The sequence below is a fragment of the Diplotaxodon limnothrissa genome, linkage group LG12, assembly GCF_057381915.1.
Source record: "Diplotaxodon limnothrissa isolate DT_005_m linkage group LG12, D_limnothrissa_male_GT1.1, whole genome shotgun sequence".
NCBI classification, from domain to species: domain Eukaryota; kingdom Metazoa; phylum Chordata; class Actinopteri; order Cichliformes; family Cichlidae; genus Diplotaxodon; species Diplotaxodon limnothrissa.
This window is the reverse complement of record NC_140607.1, coordinates 27,915,966-27,927,910: the sequence shown is the minus strand read 5'-3', so window position 1 is coordinate 27,927,910 and position 11,945 is coordinate 27,915,966. Positions and strand designations below refer to the sequence as shown.

General features: G+C 37.7%; 1 protein-coding gene across 1 annotated transcript; it reads right to left on the bottom strand.

Annotated features, from left to right (window-relative positions):
* Positions 1–4,554: 4,554 nt before the first annotated feature.
* Positions 4,555–11,523, bottom strand: LOC146621478 (corticotropin-releasing hormone-binding protein-like). Its single transcript, XM_085368481.1, has 7 exons — positions 11,443–11,523; positions 11,200–11,287; positions 10,257–10,414; positions 8,754–8,964; positions 7,422–7,576; positions 5,001–5,121; positions 4,555–4,709 (listed from the first exon to the last, which is right to left on the bottom strand). The coding sequence occupies exons 1-7, from the start codon at positions 11,521–11,523 to the stop codon at positions 4,555–4,557; spliced, it is 969 nt and encodes a 322-aa protein (XP_085224607.1).
* Positions 11,524–11,945: the final 422 nt, after the last annotated feature.

Sequence of the window (11,945 nt, the reverse complement as noted above, 5' to 3'; positions counted from 1 at the left end):
GAGTGAAATGAAGTTAATTCACAGTCCTTCCATCAGTCTCATAACTTCAAGGCAAGGCAAGGCAAGGCAAGGCAAGTTTATTTGTATAGCACAATTCAACAACAAGGTGATTCAAAGTGCTTTACAGAGACATTAGAAACAAGAACAAATAAAAAGCATGATTTAAAATTGAATAAAACAAGCAAATAAACTAACTAACTAATTAACAAACAAACAAACAAACAAACAAACAAACAAACAAACAAACAAACAAACAAACAACAGTATATAAAATCAAAACAGATAAAATCAGAACAGTAGATAAAATCAGTAGTTAAATGTAAGTTTTGAAATTTAAGCTTAAAGTGTGGATTTGGTGCTTTATTCAAATGCAGCTGAGAACAGGTGAGTCTTCAACCTGGATTTAAATAAACTGAGTGTTTCAGCTGATCTGAGGCTTTCTGGGAGTTTGTTCCAGATATAAGGAGCATAAAAGCTGAATGCAGCTTCTCCGTGTCTGGTTCTGACTCTGGGAACTGATAAAAGACCGGATCCAGATGACCTGAGGGATCTGGATGGTTCATACTGGGTCAGGAGGTCATTGATGTATTTTGGTCCTAAACCATTCAGAGCTTTATAGGCCAGCATCAGAACTTTAAAGTCTATCCTCTGACGGACAGGCAGCCAGTGTAAGGACCTCAGAGCTGGACTGATGTGGTCCACTTTTTTGGTCTTAGTGAGGACTCGAGCAGCAGAGTTCTGAATGAGCTGTAGTTGTCTGACTGATTTTTTAGGTAGACCTGTAAAGATGCTGTTACAGTAATCAAGCCTACTAAAGATGAATGCATGGACTAGTTTTTCCAGGTCCTGTTGAGACATCAGATCTTTTATCCTTGATATATTCTTGAGGTGATAGTAAGCTGACTTTGTTATTGTCTTAATGTGTTTTTCTAAGTTTAGGTCTGCATCCATCACTACACCCAAATTTCTCGCCTGGTTTGTGGTTTTTAGATGTATAGATTGAAGTTCTCTGGTGACCTGTAATCGTTTTTCTTTGGCGCCAAAGACTATTACCTCAGTTTTGTTTTTGTTTAGCTGGAGAAAATTGTGGCACAACCAGTCATTGATTTCCTCAATGCATTTACCAAGAGCCTGTACAGGGCCTCGGTCTCCTGGTGACATTGTGATATATATTTGTGTGTCATCTGCATAGCTGTGATAGTTTATTTTGTTGTTGTTTATAATCTGTGCCAGTGGGAGCATGTAGATGTTAAACAGAAGGGGTCCCAAGATGGAACCTTGGGGAACTCCACATGTGATACTTGTCTGCTCAGATGTGAAGTTACCTATTGATACAAAGTATTTCCTGTTTTCTACGTATGTTTTGAACCAGTTTAGTACAGTTCCTGAAAGACCTGTCCAGTTCTCCAGTCGTTTGAGTAATAGGTTGTGGTCAACTGTATCAAATGCTGCACTGAGATCCAGTAAAACTAGGACTGACATTTTTCCACTGTCTGTATTCAGACATATGTCATTAAACACTTTGGTCAGAGCAGTTTCAGTGCTGTGGTTCTGTCTAAAACCTGACTGGAAGGCATCGTAGCAATTATTCTGTTTTAAGAAGTAACTGAGCTGTTGAGAAACTGCTTTTTCAATGATCTTACTTAAAAACGGGAGATTTGAGATCGGCCTGTAGTTGTTCATTTGTGTCTTGTCAAGATTGTCCTTTTTCAGTATAGGTTTGATTACAGCAGTTTTTAGTGATTCTGGAAACACACCTGATAATAAAGAAAAGTTGACGATCTGTAACAGGTCTGACTCTAAACTCTTTGAGACCTTTTTGAAAAAACTTGTTGGCAGGACATCTAAACAGCAGGAGGAGGAGTTCAGTTGACCTAAGATGTCCTCCAGGTCTTTGCTGTTAATAGGTTGAAACTGTTTCATGGTGTTTAAACAGTTTTTTTGGTGGACACAGTACATATCCTGGATCTGCTGTTGATGTACCAATTGCTTGTCTAATTTTTTGGATTTTTTCAGTGAAGAATTTGGCAAAGTCATTGCAGGCCATGGTCGAATGAAGTTCAACCATGAGACAAAACGTTTGATTAAAAACAGCTTTGCTAATTGAAATCATGTTAAATTTTTCTCAGCTGGATTACATCAAAGGGACAATTAAATGTGATCTCTTGTATGTTTTCAAATTGTATAGACATAAATTAATATATGAAGCTTCTTTTTAATCGTTCAAATAATTAGTGATATGAGAGCTCTCCGTTAACGTGCAGTAAATTATTAGCAAAACAATAAGTGATGAACACAAAACATAATTTTGCTGAATGACCACAATGACCACAGATAGAGGACACTGTTCACTGCTCACCAACCTGCCTGGTGTTTTATTATCATAGCTCACAAGTCAGCGGCCAGAACTGTAAAATATTATCTAAGTACAAAAAGACTGAATTTCTAGTTTTCAAAGCTGCTGCTGCTGCCACTGAAAACACATGTAAAATACAGGAATGTTTATATATATTCTCTTACAGGATTAAATAGCAGTTCATTAAAAGTCTATTCCCACAGATACAAGCTACACAAATAAAGTCCCCAGCGTTCCACTTCAAGGTCTGTGTGTATATTTTTAAAGGGTCTTTATAATAGGAAAAAAATTCAATGTTATGCTACAAATCACATACTGTTGAGAGCATCTCTTTGGGAACAGATCGAGACAGGGAAGGAAAGGAGGAGGATACTGAATAGGAGTGACCGATTTTTCTTGTTGATGTGTATTCATTAACCAGTCCCGTGTAAATAATATCTTAAATAAACATTACTCTCTCATTTTCTTACATCAATGTTAATAATAATATAAGCATGCCTCATTCTGTAAAGGGTCACACGTCATCCACAAGGACTTGTGACGCATATTAGCCTGACAAACTCATTTCTAGTCCACGATGATAGGCCACTAAAATTACATTACGGAGTATTTGATGCTGATGTGCATAAAGCTAGAAAGAAAACAAAACATCTGACTATTTTCCTTTCAATGGCACCCAAAGTGCATTTCATTCTCTAATGAAGGCTGAAAATTGCAACAGATCGAGCGAAAAAAGACATCCGCTGGTTAATTGAATCATCACAGCTGAGCAGGTTTGAGATTAATTCCACGTAAGGAGAAGATCAAAAGAGAGCCACTCAGAAGGATGTCGAGAGGAATAAGAATGCTGAGGCTTGTGGGATAATCCCATTAAGAGCTGCACATTCATTCAGAGTTATGATCCACAGTTGTAGGTATAGTATGTAAGAGATTAGGGTTAAACAGTCAGTGACGAAGAGTGGTCATACTTTTAGAAAAATGTGGTGTTATAATTCTATGCTGTCTGTATTAATCCCTTTTAATTATGAGCATCGACGAACCACTATGAAAGCTGTTTTAGAGTTTGCATCTGGAGCAAATTGGATTATAAAAAATAGAAGAAGTGCATGCGTCATTGCTTAATACTGATTGCCAGGAACATAATCTTAATGCTGAAATGCTCATACATGTTCAAATTGCTGTCATTTAAAGGTATATCAAGGACATCTCTGATTAAAATGCAAAGATTCCATCTAGACTTCATGTTTTTTTTTAGTTTTGATATAAGGTGGTGTATCTGTGTGCAGCAATATGAACATTTTACTTTTGGACATAATGTACATTAGTGTATGCTAAAGAAATACATTTTTCACTTGCAAGGATCAGTGCCATCCATCTATGTTTATCTATCATCCGTTCAGTTCAGGGCCAGATGTGGGGTAGAGCCTCTCCCAGCTGTCATAGTGTGAGATTTGGGGTATATCCTCAACGGGCCACCCGTCCATCACAGGGCTAACACAGAGAAGCAGGCAACCATGCCTGTCACGATTCAGTGCTACAATAAATTAACTTGAATTTAATTGAATTAAATTTAATGAAATGCAATTCAAGTTCACGTCACTTAAATTCAGTCTCACAGAAACTCATAAAAATGCAGTAGCTCATAATCACTCTATGTATTAAGAGCCTGGCCAGATTAAAGCATTTCTCTCTTCAGCTCTAAAGAAAGTAGCATTAATCAGTCAAATGGATGGATGCCACAAAACATGCCAGTAAAGCAAGCCCTGAGGGAATATGCAGTTATATAATGAAATCGAAGTAGACCTGGAAAAGGAGAGCTGCTCACAAAAACAGTGAAAATGTGCTTCATCATGCAGTTCATATTTATTTCTTAAATCGTCGAGGCAATATAAAGAAAAGAGGCAGCAGGGATGTCAAACTAACTAAAAACCACAAACAACAAATTTTAATGACAAATAATTAAAAAGGAAAAAAATCCACTATCACCCATAACTTTAAGGAGAATATTCTTTTTAAATAAATAGGCTATGATCAAAGCTAACATAATAGCTTAATAAAATATTTGGCAAATACAATACAAAATACTTACTAATACAATTAGTTAAATGTGACACTTTCATTAAAGTGGTATTTTTTAACAGAGAGATGAATGACTGTGTGTGCTCACAAGTGTACATATGCGTATGTGTTGTGACATCTTATTCCACAGTGCAGAAGTTTTCCAAACTGTTCTCTCGGGCCTTGGGAAGCTCATTGTGTTCCAGTAGTTGGTACTGGAAGGAAACACGGTTGATATAGTTCCCACTGGACACGAGCCTCACCACTGAGTTATCACAACCAATCTTCATCTGGGCTGAAGGGCCACAAGGAGAGGAAAACACATACTTTACACTCTACCATCCAAGAATTTTTGTTCTGTAGCCAGCCCTACTTACTCTGGTTACATTGGCAGCAAAAACATTTACTTTGTATCTGTATTGCAGTATTTTTACAAGTAAAAACAGCAAATATATGTAAACATAAAATGTGAATTGCATTGGATATTTCACTATGTGGGATGTTTTTATTTTGTAGGACTCTTTTACAGCACATCATAATTACTAGTAAAAGTGTTTCTTGGACACAGTGATGGACACAGACTCACCGAGTCCACTGAGGGAGAAACAGAGGTCGGCCACAGGGAACATCTTAGAGGTATCCACCCCATTCCCTCCCAGCAGCTCCACATAGTCACCTGACCCTGAGCAGCCAGACCACGCCAGTCTCTGTAAAATAAATGATCAACAAAATATTTTGATGGTGAAGTCCAGATAAAGACTTTACTTTGTTACATAGAAAACTGCCATTAAAACTTCCTGTGGAGCTCTTTGGACCAATAAAAGTACTATATGTTAACCTGGAAAAGGCCAACCAAGTGGAGATGTGATTCCAGTGTTTCATGGTTCTCTATTGAGCAGGTGCTTGTAACACAATGAAAAAGTAATACTGCAAAGGATTCAAATGAAATGACTTCATTTGACTGAAAAATGTTTACACAAACGATTTTTGTAATATTTGAATTTGGAATACATACAGTTTTCCTCAGAATTTAAACAGAGGCAGTTAACAGGATGTTGTTTTTCAGATATTTAAAAATGAATATTTTACTTTATTAATTTATTATTTATTATATTACACCTTTATGAGCATGCTTTGTACCACTTTTCTCCTTCCCTTATTCATAGAGAGTTGCATTTCATGTAATAGCTTTTATGACTACTCATTACTTACTATTAATTAAGTAATTAATAAGTACTACTTATTTATGTTTTTTTTTTCCATTAACACATTTTCCATTACACACTTCAGCTCTTGTTAACGTTAGTTAACCTAACTTTTCTAATAGTGGAATTGTCATTATAGCAGAAATTGTAGTAATCTGGGAGCCTCTGCTTAGCGTTCTGGTTCTACCAGACACCAGAGAAGCTTCTCTGCATTGTTGTATTTATATGTAATGTATTTATATATTTGTTTGTTTATTTAACAGAGGCTCTGTCAAGCTGCACAGAGTAGATGAGGAGGGCAGGACATCAGGCACAGGAATGTCACAGAAAATCTGGTCAGTTTTCAAAATAAAAGATCCCGTGGAAACTACACCCTCTGCCCTTGCAACACTCTGTGTGATTTGAAGCACTTTACCGAACAAAACTGTGTAACAGATGACAAGTCAAGGACATGGTGTATTTCAGGGGTAAGACTTCGATATGACTGGTAAGTGCTCTGCTGTGTTCACCTGCTAGCTTTTTTCTAAAATTCATAAACTGTTATTAAAAATGTTTATTAGACTTATGGTTATTATTTTTTGACTCCATTTGTCATTACTATTCCTTATTTAACATTAAAAACTGAGGATCATCTTCAAACATTTAGTATGAGGGTTTAACATTATAATCTACACACAATGAATAATATTTAGTTTAGCTAAAGTGGTTTGCTAAAACTCTTCCATCTATTAACCACAGTGATGTTTTCATTTAGTCTCATTAGACCATTTGCCATTGAGGATTTATTTTCTGTTTTCTTTTTTTCCACCTATTGGAGTGGGACTTATGAACACAGAGTAATTTACAGTGGCAGTGAGGCTCAGCAGCCAATTTGCCAAACATAACACTGTTTTTGGATGACTCTCCAAAATCCTGGATTACTTTCAATGACAATATTTTCAGTTGACTGTGGTATAATATCAGCATGTGGTGAATGCAACAGAAAATTGGAAACTATCCTAATAGATTCTGGTATGAATAGAATGGTCATCCATCTGTAATAGGACTAACAAAGTGAGACGGTGGACCAATCACATCATTCATGATATAAAATCACCAATTAACCCAGTTGTTCTCAAACTTTTTCTGGCATGCCCAACTTTAGTTTACATCCTTTTCCCTTAGTCTTCCATGCTCCAACTGCAGTGGCTCTGTTCTGAACCCGCCACACAGTTGGAGGACCACTGGATTAACCTAACCTACCATAACATACTTTTGAGCCTGAATACCTGAAGAAAGTCCTCTCTGGCACAATGAGAACATGAAATTCTACACTGAAAGGCTTCATTCAAGCTCCAGGCTTCACTTTAGTTTCAGTCTCATAACTGTTTGTTTTTCCATTTCCTGTGTTCATCAGCTTCCCTCTAGATGTAGGAAGATGACATCCCGGTGCTAATTACGCCTACTGAGCTCTGATCGATCAGTTAAAGTGATTTCCCCATTACAGTTAGGAAAATGAAATTAATAAATCTCTGTAGTTAAACAATACTTTATTAAATTAAAATAAAATTAAAATCAAAATTGCCAAGTACTAATAAAATTTGTGTGATGACATAGACAAACATGCAAATATTATTAATAGCTTTAATAAAAAATATATATATATCACACTCTGAATGCGTTTAAAATGTCCAGCTGAAGCTAAAGGTCTATTTAAAGTGTCAGAATTTGGCCTCAGTAAGATATTTATTTCACAGAGAAAAGAAGATTGTGTGTGTGTGACTGTGGGCACATGCATGCGTGTATGCATGTGTGTGATCTACCTGTGGACTTAGCTCATTGCTTTTGGCCTGCCCCAGGCTGAGTTCTGTCAGTCGGATCTCCACGGGGTAGATGATGGAGAAGCTGCAGTTCTTGCGCTGATGTGGCATCACCATGGTGAAGCTTCCCTCTGGACTCTGAGACATGATGTTACAGGCTTTCCACACGAACAAATCGACACATGCACAGACAGGAGAAGAGATTTCACATTTCTAGTTCTCCATAACCTGAGAAACTCATTACTGACACTTCACGTCACAAAGAGGACAGAATCAGCGGGTGGCAGCTGGAAAGGAAATCCAATTCTAGTTCTGATCACAGAACTGAAAGAAAGAAAGAAAAGTGAATTCATAAAAGCATTACGGAAAAGGGAGTCTGAAAATGCTGCCACTTTGTTCATATTGTTCCCTTCACATTTTTGTTGTAAAGAAACCGAGCTAATCAAATGTGAAGAGAGACGTTTGAATTGTTAATTAAACAATTAAATGTTGTATGTGTATCTTTTACATCCAATTTTTGGTAAGAGCCACTATCACAGTCACCATCTAGCTTACCATTGGTAAATATTACCCATCAGTAACGGTTACCTTACCATTTTGATCATTCATTCATTGTTACTTTTGCTTTTCCTCCATCAAACATTTATACATATCATTCAGTTTAAGTCAGTCTAAACTTTAGACTGTGGAGCTAGTTAACAATTTCAGTCGTTTATCCATACTTTTATATAGCTGTTAGCTCCATTCTGTTTGCCAGCCAAACTTTTAGATTTAAGGAATGTTCTAGAAACACTCTGACTTTTATTATGTATTAAATGAGTAACACTGTTATGTTGCATGGAATATGTGAGGTAGCTTTATTGTCACTTTGATTAGATCATATATAAGGCCTAAACTGCAGACGGTTGCACTTAATGGTGAACAAGGGGATAAACCACTGTTAACCTATAAATAATTAATTGAAACTGCTGGGTTTTTTTTTTTTTGTCTGCAGCCTTTATTTCCTTGTCTTTGTCTTACAGCCAGACGGTGACAGTTATGTTTCTTGACACAATGTTAACGCTGTGTTTGTCAAACAGCTGGAAAACAGGTGCAGCCTTCTCACTCAATTCGTTACGCTCGCTCTTGGCCTTGATTAAAGCTCGACCAAGCACAAATGTCCAGGAAGTACACTCATGCGTGCACACAAATGTACCCCTCATTTCACAAGACATATAAAAAAAACAAAACAAAAAAATAACACAAATCTTTTACGCGAAGACTTGAAAGTGTTTTATGTTTGGTTTTAGATGTTTTGGCCACAAACTGATCTTAGTGATGCATAACAAGACTCACGGAAAGGGTTGTATAGTTTCTTGACAGCGAGGGTGAAGCCACTAGCAGGGCTGTGAATGCGAAAGAAGATCATGGCAACATTCTGAGAAGAGCGGCTGGTGGCTCCTGGTGCTGTGGAGGAACAGTAGTCTGTGTAGCGCTCGTAGAGGGGTAAAGGATGGTCCTGATTGCTGGGGAACTTCTCTCCCTTCAAAACCCAGCCATCAAATATCTTGAAGAGGAACATATGATATGTAGTAAATACAAAAATTAATGCCTTTACTTACTTAATTTCAGCACACTTATTCCACACCTTCACATACAAAACATGAAGCAGTGTCTGAAAATACAAGGCATAAATTTTTAAAATGTGGAAGAAGCCAAGGACAGCTAGCATGTCCAAATTAAGCTGTTAACTATATGACTAAGAGATAACTCATCAGCTTTATGTAAGAAGCCAATTCGCTTTTACAGAAAGAAACAAGCAATCTAATTGCCAAGATTTTTCCCCCTATATCATAGGTGTCAAACTCTGGCCCGCGGGCCAAATTTGGCCCGCAGCCTAATTACATTTGGCCCACGAAGCCATACCAAATTACTATCAGAGCTGGCCTACTGGTATTATACAGCTAATATATATATTGTTTAGTATTAAGCTTTGCTTGTTCCATATTCAGTTTTTCAGCAAAACGTGTTTGAGCACATAAGAAAAGATTCATTCTTATATCTGGAGGAATAAATATATTTCAATAAATACTAACGTTAGCCCGCAACTTTGTTCCAGTTTTGAATTTTTGCCCACTGTGTATTTGAGTTTGACACCCCTGTCCTATATGTTTCTTTCTTGCATGCTGACAGCAGTAAGTGAACTGGAGTCACATTCCTGGTTTGTGTGCACAGACTTGGTCAAATAAAAATGATTCTGATCCAGTGGGTTGGTGAAAACAAATCTTTGTGTTTTCTATTCAACTTAAGACATGAATCATCATGTTTTATTGGGTAATCCGACATGCCATACAGCACATTCTACACTACTGTGCTGTGAATAATATTTAATTACAAGCATAATCCAACATGAATTTCATTCTAAAAATATTCTGTAAATCTCATGTCTTAAAATGAGGTGTGCTGTTTTGTTTTATTGAGCACATTAATCCTACTAATATTTACACAAATCTGCTCTTGGTTTCTAGATCACATGCATGTAAACCTAGGCTTTATGAAATTCTAATGTCCCCCTTTCCCTATGCCATGAACTGAAATCTGCACTGGCAGGCTTGGCTTCAGAACTAAAGCCTTCTCTTCCCACTCTTGCTCTGAGTAATGTGACCAATGCAGAAAGCATCCAGTGTGGTGTTTGGCCCTTAAACGCCGCCTTAACCCTGTTTGGCCTAATTTCAAATGCACAGGAAGAAGATGAAATAGAATTCAGAGTTTAAACCGAAAAAAGCCTTGGAGTCCCTGCCTTTCACTTAAAAGAGGGGTTGGATATGTGTGGGGGCTATTTTTAGTGTGTGTGCCAACCTTTATGAAGTCTCCAGCGCTGCAGTCGATGCTGACGTCAGACAGCTCCAGACTGATGACTTCACTGGGCTCAGCTATGATGAAAGCTGCACATGCCAGCTGTGGCTTTGATGCCACAAAGGTGAAGAGGCCATCAGTGGCCAGCATGTCCAAGCATCCTACAAACCACACACACAGTCAGTTTTCCATTTCAGACCAAAAATACATTTAAATATTCTAGAGACTAGTACTTAGAGCTTTTCTTCCCCAGCTGAGCACCCAAAGCACTTTTTATTACAAGTCTTATTCACCCAAACTCATTTTTTTGGTCAGCTCAGGGTTCAGCATCATACCCCAGGATACTTCAACAGGTAGAATGGAAGAGTTGGGGATCAAACCACTGCCCTTCCAAGTGCTTGACAGCCCATGCTAACTCCTGAGCCACAGTTGGTCCCTAAGCCCAACTATAACAACTTTTCGCCTAACTCTTAAACTTTAACTTACGTTAACTAACCTTCGCCCAGTCCCAAACCTACCCTGACCACACCAAGTAACCAAAGTAGAATTAAAGATTAAAAACCAAACTGGATTGGTCCCCATAAGTGACTATGAAATATATACACCCCCAGAATACAGGTGAGGCAAACACACATATGAACACACACACACAGCCAGATACAAAATACATTACACATATATTGGGTTCAGAAAACATACTGGATTTGAGTTTAGCCTTAATAATTTCTCATGAGGTCAAAGTGTTACTCAGAGGACAGCATCAGTTTTCATTTAAAAATGTTTGCTTGGATTAATGCATGAATTATCTAACGTGTTTAGTAGCCTATGTTCTAATTAAGTGACTGAATGGGCACTGGTGCATAAATAAACATTCACCCAATTACTGTTTTAAATCCAGCAATTGTTATAATTCGGTGATTTAAAGCTATTTTTAAGCAGTTCTTACTGAGAGGTCGGCGGAAAATAAAATCCTCTGATTCTCTTTTCTGGGCCAAACTCAGCAAAGAATATAATCCATCTGAGGCTTCGTTGTCCTGAAAAGAAGAAGGAAAACAAACAAGTAAATACAAACGAACAGAAAACCTAAGATTTCATCTCTGGGCTGCTCATAAAAACTTGACAGACATGAGTTCAGACTGCCTCACTTGATCAAAAATTCCACTTTGCTCGACTACAAACGCGACCTTACCTCGATGTAGCGAGCGAGCCCCATCCTTAATGAAACGCAGATAAGAAAGAGAAACAGCTGTGTGCGCAGAGCCACCGACATGCTGAAGTGCGTCTCTCGAGGAGTGTGTCCTGAAGCTGAGGGGAGAATAACGGAGCTGCCTGTGAGATCGCAGCTTTTATAGCAGCCCAGACAGGCAGGCAGGCCGACATCAGAGGGTTAGTGACAAACATTTAGCCGTGCGGACTTAAAAATGACTTTGATAATGAGTGAATAAAAGCGGTCATTCAAGGCTGTTTTTAGGGAATTCAGATGTTTAGAAACTAATAATTACTGCGTATGAATTCATTGGAGGAAATGCAATACTTGAAACATGTCAGTGTTTATTAAAATCGCTACACAGCTTAACATTGAGTAGACAGGCTAACATAGTGCTTTGTGGTCAATTTGGTGACTCTTCATTGAAAAATAATAGCTCGTGGGACATATTTGAACTGCCAAATACTGTTGGTATTGATTCTTCA